The sequence below is a fragment of the Apiospora hydei genome, assembly GCF_038363865.1.
Source record: "Apiospora hydei strain CBS 114990 chromosome Unknown utg000005l_segment0_segment0, whole genome shotgun sequence".
Taxonomy (NCBI): domain Eukaryota; kingdom Fungi; phylum Ascomycota; class Sordariomycetes; order Amphisphaeriales; family Apiosporaceae; genus Apiospora; species Apiospora hydei.
Window position 1 is genome coordinate 2258851 of NW_027117364.1, and position 17174 is coordinate 2276024.

At 46.4% G+C, this 17174-nt stretch overlaps 4 protein-coding genes across 4 annotated transcripts; 2 read left to right on the forward strand and 2 right to left on the reverse strand.

The window, feature by feature from the left end:
• Positions 1 to 5138: 5138 nt before the first annotated feature.
• On the forward strand, positions 5139 to 6729 carry PG997_006182 (uncharacterized protein; the record flags this gene model as incomplete). The annotated part of the gene is made up of 7 exons (XM_066810497.1): positions 5139 to 5303; positions 5377 to 5413; positions 5501 to 5586; positions 5645 to 5784; positions 5843 to 6079; positions 6192 to 6301; positions 6386 to 6729. The coding sequence occupies 7 exons, from the start codon at positions 5139 to 5141 to the stop codon at positions 6727 to 6729; spliced, it is 1119 nt and encodes a 372-aa protein (XP_066669420.1).
• A 381-nt stretch (positions 6730 to 7110) lies between these two features.
• PG997_006183 (uncharacterized protein) lies at positions 7111 to 10609 on the reverse strand (the record flags this gene model as incomplete). Its single annotated transcript, XM_066810498.1, has 5 exons — positions 7111 to 7511; positions 7637 to 9160; positions 9236 to 10183; positions 10238 to 10439; positions 10580 to 10609. The coding sequence occupies 5 exons, from the start codon at positions 10607 to 10609 to the stop codon at positions 7111 to 7113; spliced, it is 3105 nt and encodes a 1034-aa protein (XP_066669421.1).
• Positions 10610 to 11314: 705 nt separating this feature from the next.
• PG997_006184 (uncharacterized protein) lies at positions 11315 to 13227 on the reverse strand (the record flags this gene model as incomplete). Its single annotated transcript, XM_066810499.1, has 3 exons — positions 11315 to 12392; positions 12470 to 12585; positions 12709 to 13227. The coding sequence occupies 3 exons, from the start codon at positions 13225 to 13227 to the stop codon at positions 11315 to 11317; spliced, it is 1713 nt and encodes a 570-aa protein (XP_066669422.1).
• A 3065-nt stretch (positions 13228 to 16292) lies between these two features.
• On the forward strand, positions 16293 to 16523 carry PG997_006185 (uncharacterized protein; the record flags this gene model as incomplete). Its single annotated transcript, XM_066810500.1, has 1 exon — positions 16293 to 16523. The coding sequence occupies one exon, from the start codon at positions 16293 to 16295 to the stop codon at positions 16521 to 16523; it is 231 nt and encodes a 76-aa protein (XP_066669423.1).
• Between the last annotated feature and the right edge of the window lie 651 nt (positions 16524 to 17174).

Here is a 17174-nt window from a genome sequence, read left to right on the forward strand (position 1 = left end):
ATTTATACCGTAAGTATTAAATATCGCGTTATAAGGTTCGACCGTGGATTTAATAACGTGAAATAGTTTTAAGAACGTCGTATACTTTTATAGTATCTTTTTTACTTAATAAATTTAAAAGCTTTTATATCGCTTAAATAATTAAACCGATGCGGTCTTTTTAAATTAAATTAAGCATTATAATTATAAAGTTATTACGCGATAAAGTTTAATTAAAGTCGAGAAATAATAAAGGTAAACCACTTAATAATACGGATCACTTAATAGTAAACCACGTTATTACTTTTTTCGATAAATATTAAGCTTATATAGCGAACGAATATAATAACTCTTTTAAAATATAATATTATTATAAAACCCGGGTTCGTTTTAAACTTTATATCGTAAAGGGTTAACGAGTTATAATTAAACGTTATAACGAATAAAAGTCTTAATACTTATTATTTATTATCGATAATATAGTTTATTACTTAATAGCGTACTATTATTATTTTTTAACACTTTTATATAAAATAATTTAATTATAACGTTTTAAATTAATTAATATCGCTCGTTATCCGATTCGTTAATTAATTTTATATTTTTTTCGTATATTCGCGTATTATAACCTATTTCGCCGTAGATATCGCAGCGCCTTTTACCGGTCGCCCTCCGTTTCGACGAACCCTTATTTTATCCTTTATTAGTCGCTAGACGTTTCTTTATTACCTTCTCGTCTTATATCTTTTAAAACTTTTTAATAATAAGGGCTTTTTTAAGTTAAACTCGCGATTTTTTAATTTTTCGACGCTTTAAAAGGGCTAAATTAACTTTTTTTAAAGTACGTATCCGATTACGTATAAAGGTTATTTTATAAGCTATTTTATTTATACTTTTTATTAATGTGGTTTACTAGTAAGCGGGATATATTATATACCGGGACACTTTTTCCACTTTTTAACACTTTTATATAGGTTTATTTAATTATAACGCGTTTTATTAATTAAATTTACTCGCTATCCGATTCGCTACTCGATTTTATATTCTTTTCACATGTTTACGCATTATAGCCTATCTCGCCGCAGATCTCACAGCGCCTGCCGCCCGTCGCGCGCCTCTTTAATAAACCACTATTTTCGCTTTTATTAGTCGCTAGCCGCTTCCCTTTTGCCTTTTCGTCCTATAGCTTTCGAGATTCCTTAATCGTAAAGGCTTTTCCAAGCTGGACTCGCGACTTTTTAGCTTTCCGGCGCTTCGAAAGAGCTAAATTAGCCTCTTATAATATGCGTATTTAATCCTTTATAAGGGTTATTTTATATACGATTATATATATACCCTTCGTTATTTAATTCACCGTTTTTAAAATTAACGTTAAGGAGCTTTCTTAATAGGTAAACACCTTTTTTTAATAAAAAAGAGTGCTTAATTATTTATTAAAGGTTAGACGGCGTCTAAGGGTCGTAGGTGCTAGCCGTTCCCGAACGCGACGGGCTAGGTATAAGTGTCCGGAGACGCATATTTAACTTATTAATTACCTCGTTAAGGTTATAAGGTATTAAACTAAATATATTAAATCTAAATTTAATATTAACTTTCGTAAAAATAGTAAAATACGCGGCTTTAAACGTGATAAAAAACTCGAGCTTCGTAATATAATTAATCGAGGTTTTAATAAATAGCTCGATTTCTTTCGAATACGCGCGCTTTAAAGGCGAATAAAGTGCTATATTTAATAATTAAAGTAAATAAAAAAAATAAAGAGGCATACTAAACGTAATAATACCGTTATTTTTATAGTATACCTCGAATTTAGCCGAAATATAGTTCTCGTGGCTATTAAGGATTAAAAGGCGATATAAACCCTTCGTTTACGATTTAATATATTTATTAAAGTATTTAATTTAATTTAGGTTTATTTTATTATTTATTTAACTATTCGAAGTCGGTTTAATTACTTAATTACCCGGTAAGTCGTATTTAATAGCTTAGTTCGCTAAGTAATATTAGCTTTAAACGATTAAAAACGACGGAATGTATTAGCTTTGCGAATTAATGCATTTAATCGCCGTCGATTATTTTCGATTACTAAGTTAAACCGATTTCGCTTTCCTACGCCGATCGGCGCGTGTTACGACGAGGGTTAACCCGATTATATTTATTATAAAGCCGGTTTTATAAAAATTATATATATTTTTATTAACGATACCGTATTTAACTTTAATATTCGCGATTAGTTTAAATTAACCGGAAATAACGTTTAAATCCTCGCAAAAAGCTCTCTAATAATCGTATCGACGATTTATTTTAGTCTTAAAGTCTAAGTTACGGTTAATAAATCGCCTAACCCAGTGCTTACCGACGCGTTCGCCGCCGCGCGACGCGGTGAAAAGATTAGCCATATCTTCTATACTAGCCATATTAAGAGGCATCCCTCGGGTATTTAAATTAATTATATAATTACGAAGCACCTCCTTTTTAATCGGATTTAATTTTTATCGAAAGTGTCCGATTTCGCGTTATAAAGGTCGGCCGTAAAATCGATAATTTAGAAAAGTTCGTGGGACATTAAAAGCTTTCGTAGCAGCTCTTTAACTAATATATTTTACGGGGTTTCGCGTCGCTTAAATCGCTAAATCGATCCGTTCTTTTAATAAAGGATTAAGTATTATAGTTATAAAATTAAAACGTATTAAAGTTTAAAAAGTATAATCAGTCGAAAAAGTGTCCCGGTATATAATATATCCCGCTTACTAGTAAACCACGTTATTTAGTTTATAATATTTAAAATTAACGTTAAAAAGCTTTTTTAATAAATAAAAACCCTGTTTTTAATAAACGTAAAGTATTTAATCGTTTATTAAAAGTTAAACGGCGTTTAAGGATTATAAATATTAACCGTCCTCGAACGTAACGAAATAAATATAAGCATTTAAAAAAGTATATCTAGCTTATTAATTACCTTATTTAAATAGTAAAGTATTAAATTAAATACGTTAAATTTAAATTTAATGCTAATTTTCGTAAAAATAGTAAAATACGCGGCTTTAAAAGCGATAAAAAACTTTAGCTTCGTAATATAATTTATCGACGCCTTAATAAACAGCTTAATTCTTTTCGAATACGCGCGCTTTAACGGCGAATAAAATATTATATTTAATAATTAAAATAAATAAAGAGGTATACTAAGCGCAATAATATCGTTATTTTTATAATATCTCTCGAACTACGCCGAAATATAGCTTTTATAACTATTAAAGATTAAAAAATAACAATAACCCTTCGTTCGCGACTTAATATATTTATCGAAATATTTAATTTAATCTAGGTTTATTTCGTTATTAGTTTAATTATTAAAAGTCGGCTTAATTATTTAGTCGCCCGGTAAATCGTATTCGTAAACTTAATTCGTAAAATAGTATTAACTTTAAACGATTAAAAACGGCGGGATATATTAGCTTTTTAAATTAATACATTTAATAACCGTCGACTATTCTCGATTATTAAACTAAACCGATTTCGCTTTTTTACGCCGATCGGCGCGTATTATAACGAGTATTAACCTAATTATACTTATTATAAAGCCGGTTTTATTAAAATTAAAAATATTTTCGTCGAGAATACCGTATTTCGCCTTAATATTCGCGACTAGCTTAAATTAACCGGAAATAATACTTAAATCCTTATAAAAAACCCTTTAATAATTGTATTAACGATTTATTCGAGTTTTAAGGTTCGGGTTACGGTCGATAAAGCGCTTAACCCAGTGTTTATTGACGCGGTCGCCGCCGCGCGATTTCGAGAGGAGATTAATTATATTTTTTATACTAACGATTTTAAGGGGCATCCCCCGGGTATTTAAATCGATTATATATTCAAAAAATACCTCCTCTTTAATTAAATTTAATTTACGATATATATATCGAATATCGCGTCGAGGTTAAAAGCCGTGGATTCGGTAACGTAAGGTCGTTTTAAAGACATCGTAAAGCTTCGCAGTAACCCGTTAATTAATTTTATTCGATTCGTTACGCGTCGCTTAAATTATTAAAAAAATTCGATCTTTTAATATTAAATAAGCATTATAATTAAAGAGTTATTACGTATTAAATTTTAAAAATAAAGATTTAAAATAAACGTGCGCTATTAAGTAATATACGCTACTAAGTAATAAACCACGTTAAATATTTTTTTTACTTTATATTTAATACTTATTTATATTAATACGGGGTTAATACTAATTTATATAACTTTTTATTTATTTTTTACTACTTATATCGCTTATATTTATAATATAAGTTATATAAAAATATTAAATTAAATTAATCACTTAGAACGTGTTAATTCAACGGCCAACCATGGCTATTTCTGTGATTCGGAGGGACTTCCCAGTGCCCACTTCGCCCTATGGCCATTGACGGCGGACTATAAATGTGGACAGGGGCCGGGGAAGCGGCAAGTGGATGGTAGCCCACTCACAATACTGGGTCTCGGAGCGTCTACCATCAAATTAGGGGCTCGGAGGGATTCGCACGCCCCCACGCGGGAACCACTGCTTCACTAACAACGGAAGCCGGACTGTCGACGCAATGTCGGGCACAGGAACCGCCGTTGGAAGAGAATAACCTCGTCGGCTCGATCCTTTCGGTTGTCGGCGTGCCTGTGTCCAACCCCGGTCATGATACCACCCTTTGCCCATGAGGGACTGTCCACTGTCCACAAACCTAGGGTTGTTCGTCCGGAGAGGATTCATACAGGCAGAGTGAGAATGCTGTTGCCAATGTCTTCTTACCGTGGGTCACGGAGGACTCCTCGGCGTGTCACCTATCCCAGCGCCGCCTTTGTTGGCGGTGTTTGTGGCAGATGACGATGCTTCCAAACAGGCGAGATCTTCACTGATCCCAGGCCTTAGAGCAGTTGGTAATTTGTCTCGTAGCATCCTCGGTTCTACTCGGTAGATGGGTCTAGTATCTCGCCAAACTGAGGAAGCGACGAGATCCGGTCTGCCTTCTCGTGAGATTTCAACACTAAGGGGGTATTTAGTCAGCCCGTCCGCTTGGCAAGTCACGACACTCGTTTGCTAGATGATGTGTGTGTGTGTATCAACTCTAGCACTTGAACCGAAACGACGAATAAGCCGATAATCTAGTCGCCGCGCAAACATGGTGTTTCTGTTCCCTATTGAACGCCCCGAGCCACGGGCATTGTTCGGTTGTGCCATTGTCTTTAGCCTAGTGCCATCGCTCTTCGTCGCTTTGCGCCTCATTGCCCGGCGCAAGGCTGGTCGTGAACTAGATGCAAGCGACTATCTCATTCTGGTGGCACTGGTACGTAAATCCCTATCCCATCTCAGGAGAGGACCTTTCCAACATAGATTGAAGCTCACCCTTCGCGCGCTAGGTCAACGTTCTGGGCTATCAAGGTCTCAACATGGCTTGTAAGTCTATCTAGCCCCCGTGTTCTCATCTAAGCCTTTCCCCTCCTACGTTTGACACTCTGAAGAGAAGCTTACGGAGATCCCAAGGTGTCCTCGTTGGCGGAGCAGGATGGCATGTCAAAGAGTTGACCGAACGGTTTGGGATTGAATCGGGGCCGACTACTTTCATCAAGGTAAGGGGCCAGGTGATTCCGACATGACACCGACATTGACTGACTTCCACCCATACAGATGATGCTCGCGCAGCAGATCGTCTGGGCAACTAGTCTGGCATTCACTAAGATATCCATCCTAGTCCTTTACTGCCGCATATTTACCCTTCGCATGTTCACCATAGTCGCATGGGTCACTTCTGTAGTGATCTTGCTCTGGTCAGTAACTCCCGACCACAGTGTTGTTGATTATTGCTAAACCCCCTCCCCTTTACAGGGTCATTCTCGTCGTGGCAGGTAGTCTAGCCATCTGTCAGCCTGCAGCGTTCAATTGGGATCAGACGATTCCCGGTGGGCATTGTGGTGATTCAGTCAAACTATGGCTCAGCCACGGCATACTCAACATCATCACAGACATGGTGGTCCTTTTACTGCCGATGCCCGTCTTATATCAACTGCAGATGGTGCTGTACAAGAAGGTGGTCCTGATGTTCACATTCGGCATGGGTCTAGGGTCAGTACACTTCTCATTGCTACAACCACACTGCCCCGCCCCCTTTTTTTTTCTCTTTTTTCTGTCGCGATAAGAATTCCGAATTGCTGACACCACGTCAACCTGTTTGTAGAGTGGTAGTCATCAGCGCTTTCCGACTTCACTCTCTCGTCGAGGTGGACATGACCGACGTTACCTACACTGTCCCCCTACCGATCATGTGGAGTGCGTTGGAACCTTGCTGTAAGTTCTCCTCCAGCCCGCCCTTTTTCTGTACGGATCGGGGATGATGTTGCTGACTGACTGCCGGCTCTCTCAATGATACAGTGGGTATAACACTAGCCTGCGTTCCTCTTCTCCGCCCGTTGCTCGGGGGCGACGACAAACACAGCTCTAATGAAGAACGCTACGACATGGGAGGCGTCAAGACTATTCAGACCATCGGGCAGAAAAAGAGCAGGAAATTTGACCAATTGCGAGACGACGACTGTTCCATCACTCAGCTAACTTCTACGACGCCACCACCGTTCCGATCCGAGCCTCTTCATTACACCGCCGACGTTGTATCAAAGGACACTAGTGGCTCCGATGACGATGCCACTGACAAGGGCGAGCCCGCTGTGGCCATTAATGTCAAAAAGGGATTGGACAGTGGAGGGCGGGTCTCCTAGAGCTTGATGCTGCTGTCGTAACTCGCCGATGGAGAAATCGCGTCGAATGGCAGTTGTGGGATGCCCGATGATATCAAAAATTTGCAAGCTATCAATTACCACTGATATAATCGAAAGGATTGCTCCTGGTATATGTAATATTTTCCCAATATGACCAACTGGCCTGTTTATTCCAATTAAATAACATACTTAACGGAATAACTACTGCACCAACGTCAGTAGTCGATCACTTGATGTGTACAGTACGGGATACTCTGGTGGGAGCAGCGCTTTCGTCATCAAGGGGATACAACTGGGCTAAATCGAATCAACACTCCTTATTTTTGTCTTAAGTAATCATGAAACCCACCGCATAGAAAATAGACTCGCTCATCTTCTGTATCATAACCACTCATCCTCTGAATCATCATCGTATAATTCGAACTCATCGTCGCCGCCGTCAACTCCGTACCAGCCGCCGTGGCTTTGGGACGTGTGAGCATATACTGCCTTGGAGTCTTCGCCCAGCGCGCCACAGACAAAACACCATTGCGCGCCACAGACACAGGTCATGTGGTTGCAGTCGCCTGTCTTCTCCGTGGCCACACCGCAGTTAGGGCATTCCCGGAAAATCTCGCCAGTCTCGCCCTTGGAGGCAGCAGCCACCGTCGGTTGGCAATCGTCGCAGCGCCAGCCTGTCAGCTCCGCTGGGGCGCCCCTGGCGCAAACCCGTTCGGCAAACCGCTTCGCATGCCCGCAGCTTACACACCACGCGTAGAGCCACGATCCAGACTCCTGGACGGCTTTTCTTAGATTGGCAAGTGCCACCAAATTTCAAGGAGCTACCTTTGGACTGGGTTGGCGCCGACAGAATGGACATATTAGTGCCGCAACATTGATCAGACAACCAGGCTTGTTGGTATTATACCATTGGGTGTGACAGTCAGTGCAGACCTTTTGCGGGCAACCGGACCGACCACATGCAAGCCGCAAGCCCGCGCCTTGCTTCTTGAAATCTCGGAAGCATAGGCTGCAGGTCCCAGACTCGGCTTTGCGCGATTTGATCCACCCAGAAGACACGCCTTGATCTCCTCAGTGTTCCTCGCCATCTTGCCGCCTAGCTTCAGTGATTCCTTGTGCGACTGAGGTAAGACTTCGACTTTGTCGGCAAAGTCCCCCAGCGCCGCGGCGGCCGATACCGTCTTGAAGATGGATTCATTCGTAAGCGGATGCTTTATCATGGAGTCCGAGTTCCGAAGCAACCAGCTCGTTCCATTCTGGTTGCACAACAGCCTAGATGTGGTTTCAGCTTCCACGATTGTCTTGTAGCCTCCGACGCATGCTGGGCATTCATAGGTTTCAACGTTCAGGTCCTCCGGTCTATACTCGTCTGGCCATATGATGCGACTGAGGCACTTGCTGCACTCTACCGTCGGCGCGCGCTCTGATGTCTTGCCTCTGCGACAGAAGTGGCATTTGGCCCGCACATTTAGTCCTTCCGAGTCGTAAACGACATATTGGGCCCGGCAGTCGACGTTACAGCACTCGACCCAAGTTATCGAGGTGGAATTGTCGTCATCTTTGGAAACGTTTAGCTGCAGAGCCTCGGATTTGGGTTTCCTGGTGTAATGTGTGTCTGGTATCAGGCAAAACCCGCAGATCCCTCCTGGTGCCATGATCGTGACAGATCTTGGAAAGTGGCATTCATTACACGGGACCAACGGGCCCACTGGCGCTCGAGTCTTGTCTGGATGCCAACCAACTCGTGCAGTCAACGAGGTATCCATGTTGGCCTTGAGGAGACTGTAGTCAACTAGGCGCTCGAAAAGTCTTCGGTCCGAGGGCTTCAGCAGCGTCGCATATACCGAATCCTCCGCCTTCCTCTTGTGGCGTTCTGTAAAGCTTGTGTCGGCATCCAGAAGCAGTGATATGCAGTTGGTATTCCATGTTTCAGGAACTTCGAGATTGTTCCACTTCTCCTTCCAACTTAACATTTCTTGGTCGGCTGCGTCAAGCAGTGGCCTTATACCCATGCGGATACTCAGCGCAGCAAGCACGGCTGCCGCCCGCCCAGAAAGCTTCGTACCGGGGACCACGAGGTGGAGAAGGGCTTTCCAGAAGACCCTCTGGTACTTGGCCTTTGCGAGTGCAAGTGGTATCCTTATGAGCTCATTCTGAGGCATGTCTCTGACGTGTTCAGGCATCTCATTTGCACTTGACACGTAGCTCAGTCTTGTCAACGCCCGGCCCAGTCGACGAAGAATCTTGGGGTGGCACGACCTTCCGATCTCGAGCAGATCTGCTCTGGTCCAGGTGGCCATATTCGCGTCTTCATTTTCAACCCCCTGTGTTGTCTTATCTGTACCAGCTGTCCACACTTGTGTCGGGTCCAAAAAGACGCAGGGGAAGCGATCCTCGTCGACAACCTCTTGAATAATCGCCTCGATCTCGGCTGAGAAATTTTACGATTCTTCCAGCCAAGCAGTAGTTCTCTCTTTATCATCCTTGTTCATAATCCCTTGGATACCTGCGCTGAATCGTTCAAGTAGCTCGTTTCGTGCAGGGTTATCCCGATCGTTGCAGACGGTTCGCCAGAGGCTCCCAAAAACCGGGTTGATGGTGATTGAAGTAATGTCTTCGTCAATGATCTTGCGCAGATGATCTACAACAAGTTTTGCGTATCCTCGATCCTGGGTATATCGCTTGGAAAAGTCCGGGATTGGAGTTGCTCGCGGCTGAATCAGCTGTTTCATAGAATGGTCTTGGACATCAACAACGTCAATGGTACCCTTGGACTGATCCACATAGTTAGGAAGGGACCTGGACGGCATGTATTTGGCGATTCGTTCGTCCGCCTCGTCGCTCATGTGGTCGAAGTCATCGGCATTCAAATAACGAATGAGCCGGGCAGTTGCAACATGGGACTCGGGTACTGCTGCACCTTGCTTTCCGGCGCCCATCCAGGGAAGGAGAATGTCCATAGTGAGTGATGCGATCGTCGTTGATGAGGCCGCTTGGCGCATCCAAAAGCAAGAGCCTTGAGTGGCGTGAGAGAGGTAAGCAAAGGGGGCAACAGTAGCGATTCTGCTGTTGTCGATGATGGAGAACACTTGGGAGCGTACTGGTTTTGCATATTTCGGAGCATGTGTTTTGCCACTGAGTGTTCGGCAGGCAGATACCCAATCGACAAAGTAGGATCCGACCCCAAAAGCATCGGCTTTGAGGTTCTCCTGCTCTAGTGGCACGTTGCGTCCGTCATGCCATCTCATGTGCGGTGCTGCGTCCGCGTACAGCATAATCAGTGTGATAGCCTCCGGACGCATGACTGAGTAGGCATGTGCGGCCCCCGTCTTGACCGCTTCGTCCCAATCGTAGCCTCCGCCTAGGCGCAAGCCTTTTGCGAAGGCTATCATGCCTTCCCGGGTGATGTCGCCATCGTTGTTGTTGTTGTTGTCGTTCCGGCAGTTGTGCCATCCTGATCATTCCGTCAGTGTTTGCTCATAGTCCCTGTAGGCCATGATGCCGATACGCGAGAAGGCATCTGTGAGACAAGAGACAGAGACGATCTTGGGCAAAGCCTGTCGGAGTGCGGGCAGGTATTGGTGCATGGATCCTGTCGCATCCGTGAGGATGAGAAGGTCGTACTCCTGCTCCATGTCGCTGAGTGGTGAGGCGTCGTGTAATGGTGGGTGCTGCTCTCTTCCTCCTTTCAGTGCGTTTTGGTATTGTTGCTAGACCTGTGTGCAATGTAGGTAACGAAGAGAGAAATATAAGTTTTTTATATGCCTTGTTGGGCTGGGGCGGCAAGATGGCGAATGCTTGTTGGATTGATATGTGGTTGCAGTGACTCAATCAGCGTCCTCTGGCTGACTCCAAGGACCGAAGGCTTTGCGCAGCCCATTTTGATGCAACCACGGCTGATAGTTGCTGCATAATTGCAGATGTCAGGTAAGAGAGGAACAGTAATCAATAATCGCTTCCTTCTCTGGCGTATTCCCCAGCTAGCGTTATCGGGCTCGAAGTGACCGGTGTGACTTAGCCTCGTGTAATGGATGTTGGTTATACGATGGTCGTGCCAATGCGGCGGGGTTGGTTTCCAGGCTGCTTCGCCGCATTATTGGCAGTATGTAATGTACCGCCAGCTGCACCCAATGATGACTCATACGCCGCTCCTTTTCCCATGTGGCAGACCGAACGATGTCAGTGTTGTTGGACTCTCTCCGAGTAAGTATTATCGAGTTGCCAGTCATAGCTTTGACATGCCCCTGTAAAGGTCTGTTCTGTTGTCAAAGTGTTTGCTAGAAGAAAATCGGAAATAACGTCTGGGTGCGTTGGTCATACCTATTGGACCCTGGAGTTGAGGTCGGGGCCCCAATCCCCAGGCGGCCAAGCCAGTTCTAGGCGTTTATTATTAGCGCCCTTCTGTATCAAAACAACCGCATTGAGCCAACAGCCTTGAGGTTTGAATTGCTGAAGTTCAAATGTCAATCGTCACAACACTCTTTTAACTCTTCAAATCTTCCGCCAACGGGGTCTCTGGTGTGATGCATGTCTCAATTCTTTTTACCAAGCTATTACACACTGCTTCCTTGCCTAAGTAAATTGGTTAGGATCCGGTCATCTCTATCTCATCCTGCCCATTATGATATGAGACGGACCCTTCCATGTACAGGTCGTACATGCCAACACCAGGCACGAGCGTACTCCGATACCTCCACAATGGCTCTCCCTTCCTGTCGGTCATCGACTTGCCTGTTGGGTAGGATTTGAGGTTAAGCTGGTTATGAGGGCGGTTCATCGTCATTTCCCGCAGGACCTGAGCCACCGCCAGGGGACTATCGGGCGGTATGACGACGCGGTTGGCCCAGATGGCCATGAATATCTCCAAGAACAGAGTCATACCTATGATAAGGAGCAACAAGAATAAGATGATTCCAGGGTGCGTCAAATCAAGCTCTACTCCGCGTCGAGGCGCTTCGCCATCTACCTGGATCAACTTGTTGTTGTCGGCGAAGGAGGCCATGGCACCGATGGTGAAGCGCGAGATGATTTGCGCCAGTTGGTCGGCACCGCCGTTGACTGCCCTCCCGAACAAGGACTCGGAGGGGTACGTCTGGTACTGGGGCTCAGAATCGCCGGCGAAAGAAGAGGCGGCGTAGCCCTGCAGCGCGATAGAATCTGCCATGAGGGTTCTCAAGCTGTTGCTAGCTTGGTGTTCCGGCCGCGTGGCGTTGGTCACCGCTCCTACCGTTACGTTGCATTGGTAGTACCACGCCGCCGTGGCCGATGCTTCGAAAGCAGAGAGCAGAGTACAGCCGTCGCCGCAGTTTTGCGTCGTATCTGTCATGTAAATTGTCGCATTGGTGCCGATCAGTGCAGGTATCGTCACCTCTTTGTCGCCTTGGTCCATGGCGACTGAGATCTTCTTCACGCTGCCGTCTCCGCCCGAGACGACAGGCCAGGCATTGCAAGTTGTCGTGGCATCGATCGTCCTTGTCGTGGTGACCGAAATAAGACTTTCGTCGTCTGGCTGTGCAGGGTCCAGTGACAACTCCTTGAAGAGGTAGCGGCACACGGCGCCCTCGCAGAACGTGGGCGGGTCACCAGGGCGCACGATCATTCTATCCTGGGGAATTTCACTGAAATTGTTACCAGGCTTGGACGCAGTAGAAATGATGCCGTAACTGCCATACTCGTTAGCTCACTGCCAACGACGGAAGTTGGTCATGGCCGCAGGGACGCCCTCCCTAAGGAAACTTACTTGTTGGCCATGAACTGCTGGGCGCCAAGTGACGTAGTCGTATCATTGACAATATCTCCGGCCTGAATGGAAGACAGATTCGGAATGAAAACCGTGCCTGGCTCCATCAGGGCGTTCTTTTCGGCAGTGTCAGTGGAGTAACATAGACCTATCGAGGCCACAGTAACTTGCGATCCCTGTATCCCTCGCCATGAATCAGTGATAAGTCTTGGGTAAAAGTCACGTGCGGTGCGACTTACGAGAATCAAGAAACCCCAGAAAAAGACGGCACTGTGGATGGACTTGCGACGCGTTCGGTAGGCCAATTTCAAGAGAGACATCATGCTGTCGGCCTGCAGGATGCTCTCGACCTTGTGCCTGGAACGAAACCGGCGGCTCAGGATCCACCATCGCAAATCGCCCACCATGCCGTCGAGACTGCTCGCAACAGCCACACCCAACCCAATACTGATTCCTGTTGATAGGCCATTGAACACGCGCTTATCGGTCTTGGTAAAAACAGGCAACCTTGAGTAGTGATACAAGATTCCGTAGAAGGAAAATGAGACGGCGACAATCATTAACCATCTCGGGAGAATCTTGGCGACGACCTTCCATGTCGATGGCTTCTCGGCTCCATGTCCCCGGAATGCTGACGAGGACGGCGATGATGACGGCGCCGTACCAGTGCGGGCCGGTCGGAGCGCGGGAGGCCCTTCGTGGGCCAGGCCGGAGTCGGACGAAGAGATGTTCTCTCTTCCCGTAGGCCGGCGATCCATATTTTCCTCCAGTCGGTTTCAATGCGTGCAGCAACAAGGGAAAAAAATACATGTAAAAATAATAACAGAAACAAGAAAAAAATGCGCAAAGGGCCCAACTAGAAGCAGAAACGAAATGAATTCATTCCTGAAAAAGGAGTCATCGAAACATGCCTGACTTTTAATTGTTCTCGGCGTGCAACCGTGCCTCGACATGGGGCCGCGTAGCCCGAGACCCGCCGTGCCAGATTGCATAAATAGCCCTGTAATGACGGAGGGAACCGCCTCATACAGGGGGGCAGCATCCCAGAAGAACGGATAGCAGGGCTCACCAGGGGCGGCTGGAGTTGCCGAGACCCGCGCGCGAAACATGGGGCGGGCCTCTCCAAGCCCTTGATAGGTGTTGATCAGACGGGAATGCGTTCATGCTTCCCTATTTGCAGGTGTTTTTGCTATGAGTCCCACGTGGCACAAGGCTGAGCGACGAGACGATCGAGACAAAACAGTAATCTCTCTGTACAGTTGTCACAAAACGCCGCTTTGGACCCTTGAGGGTCTGGCTTGAGGCGGTCCACAGGCGGTAGATCAGAACCGCGAAAGTGTTGTATCCCACTGATCGCAGCCGGGACCGTGTTCCTCCATGCCCACTTACGATGCGGTCTAGATGCCGCTTAGCCGTTCACTCAGTGGCCATTTGGAAACACGGTATTTACGCGGCCACGATTGGAATCCAACTCTTCAGCTCTTGATTGACCTTGGCGCGAGACGTGTTCGTCTGTTTCGCCCAGGTGATTCCCCAGCCGAAAACAAGTATCCAGCTGTGTGATAACCAACAGAGAATGGGGCATGAGAGTGGGTGGCTCAAGTAAGGCGGAGCTGAGATGCAGTGGAGCCTGTGGATGTGGATCTCAAGGAGCTTTGAGGTTTCAGCTTTTGGCGGGTTCCAGACTCCATTCGGATTCTTCCTCTTCCATTCTTTATGTATTTACTTATGGACGTCAACAACTCACGAGTCTTGGTGGCTTACACTATCATAACGTCAAATATTACACGTAGTCCTCCCCCTTCTCAGAACCAACTCATACCAACCTGCCGCCAATCTGATACAAGTTACTCCGAACATCCCCTTAATGGCGACAGCGCTGTCCTCATCATACCAGGCCGTCCTACACACATAGGTAGGCAAGATTTAGTGCCCTTGTATAACGTTTATCCCACTTGGCATGATACTTATTCTATTGGATGTGATGCCTGATTAGACAAATAGGATTGTCCGTTGTGTGTGGAAAGTACCTGTTATACTAAAAGGCAGTATTGTCGCCATCAAAGGGTTAATCTGAAAGGAAAGCCGGCTCTCCATAAGTTGCAGCAGTCCTTACGCCAAAAGGGCCTCCAAGAAATCCGTGTGCCGATTTCTACCCGGGCAGCCAACCGTCCCGTAAACGGACAGCGGCACCAGTAGGTTGAGGATCAAAATCTGGTCTTTTGTATCTGAAATGCACGTATCCGAGGACGTTCTTCGCGTGTCACGCTCGTAGATATCCCTGGCTTCTACCATCCGAAAGACGACAACAAGTCAGCGGCGAGTAGTGATGTCGCAAACGGCTTGGCTGAGAGATATGTGAAGAAGGAAAACAGCATTATCCTCGCCATCGTTTCTGCGCGGGATGAGCTGATCATGCAGGAGGTGTTGTCCAAAGTCAAGGTGCACGACAAGAGCAAGGCCCGCACTCTGGGCATCATCACCTACGAATAGCCTCTTTGGGTGCTCTGGGTATTTGGTAGCATCTGCTCGGCTGTTGATAGAGAGGAAGGCTTTGCTTCGGGACTGATTACTGTGCGCCAAGGTAGCAGGGGAGGCTACTTGGTACCTACCTATGTCTCATGGAAATGCCATGGCCTTCTGCTATACCAATTCTGACATAAACTGATTAAATCGGGAAGACCTACAACGGTATCCTAGTTGATCTCGAGGACTGGTGTCTTTCGTATGCGTCTTGGCTGCGCAGCCTGTGAGTCCGCCCCCTTTCAATGGATACCCCACACCCAACAGTTATTTCTAGTACTACCTCTCTCAGGAGCACAGGTGCCCTCCCAGGATACCATCAATACTTCGATGGACGTGGGTAATTCGGACAAAACAAGTCAATGAAGTCTGTCACATGGCTCCATCTTATCACGCACATGCCAACAGCTCAACAGAGAGGCTACATGTAGACAGATTACCAAAACCATATGCTGCATGCTTGCATCAAAATCGTAAGAACAAACAGAACGGTGGACCCGCTACACGCTTCGAGGGGATTCTGGGCCCTCTCGTGCCTTCCCGGGGAGATCAAGCCATGTTCGCTCAATTCTGGAGATGCACCACACGTGCACTCGGTCTTTCCGGCCTCTATTCGACGAATGACCAGGCCAGCAGCCTGACTTCCCCAATATGGCAGTTTGATTCGGTTGGAATCGATCCCAACACTGCGAAGGCTGCTAATCATCCAATGTTTTATATGCCGGAGTCGTAACGTTCCAAATTTACCAAATACACCACCACCCAAGTATAGACACCTCTTCTAAATGTACAACGACACCAGTTGTTTTATCTGAAAAGGCCCTATTGCTTGAAGTCCGAGTCGATTTGTGATCTGCACGACTTGAAAGTGCCCATGAAACATCCAGCCACAAAGGGGGGCCGCAGATGCATATTTGTTACCTACTTAAAGTTACCTGTCCCAGGCATGACACATCTACGCTTATAACATTAGCTCAGACGAGGAAAGCACGCTCAACAGAGGAAGGAGCACTCGTATTTGGCAAGCCCACAAATCAATTTTTCCGCTGCACAGAATGGGAAGTTCTGGGAAAGGAAAGAACAAAGTGGCAGACTGTGTAATAGAGGCCGATATTCCATACACCACCAAATCAAAGATCCCATAAAACAAACGTCTCTTGACTTCTCAACGCTTTGCTCGTCGTGTTCTCCCATCCGCAACCAACACGTCTATCCGCCATCAACAATTCGTCAACAACAAGACTGTCCACAACACTCCTACCTCACCTCTCCCAGGCCACATCCTCACAAGCTCTACAAAATGTACAGCTTCAAAATTCTCGATTCCTCCAACCGACCTTTCATGAACAAGGCCACCAAACGGGGCCGCGGTGCCTACATTTGCAACATCGCTCTCGGCCAGACCAAGACGCAGTTCCGAAACTTCTTGGCCAGCAAAGGCGTCCCCAGCTGCGAACTGCACTGGGAGACCTTGAGAACCAGGCCCGGCGACAACCACAACGGTAATACTTGCCGACTTACCTTGGTATGAATGAGCCTCGCTGACATACGAAACTTTAGGACTGTGTGTCCTGTTCTTCCCGCACAAAGCGGATGCGGACAATGCCAAGAATATTCTCCGCGATGTCGTATTTGCTGGCGTGAAGGTCAGAATCCAAGAGATTAAATTCGCCGCCACCGTAGGTACCCCATAATATGTACCCATGTGTTCCTATATCAATAGCCCAGTATGCTGACTGCTTTCAGTATCATGTTCCGCCCGAGGGTGCCACTATTCCAACTCCAGCTCCAACAACTGCGCCTGCTGCTGCCCCGACTCTGACAGCGGCCCCAGCACAGACCCCAAGGGATCCAGCTGCTCCAACTCCAGCTCCAGCTCCAGCTCCGGCTGCACCTACTCTTGTGCCTCTTATTCAAGACCTATACACAAGATACCTATGGCCTGCTCCTGCGCCTGCTGCCCCAGCCCCAGCCCCCAAGGCTCCAGCTGCCCCAGCCCGGTCGTCCAAGACCTCTCCCGTTGAGCCCGCCGCCACTCAATCAAACGAGCCAGGTGAATCCATCTCGGAGAAACTTAACTGAGGCAGAATTAGCGAACTCCCCCGCGCATCACCAGGTACTGACCGGGAACGTCGAGGGCTTGGCGGAAAAGCATGACTCAAAACACTGCAACAAGGCAACA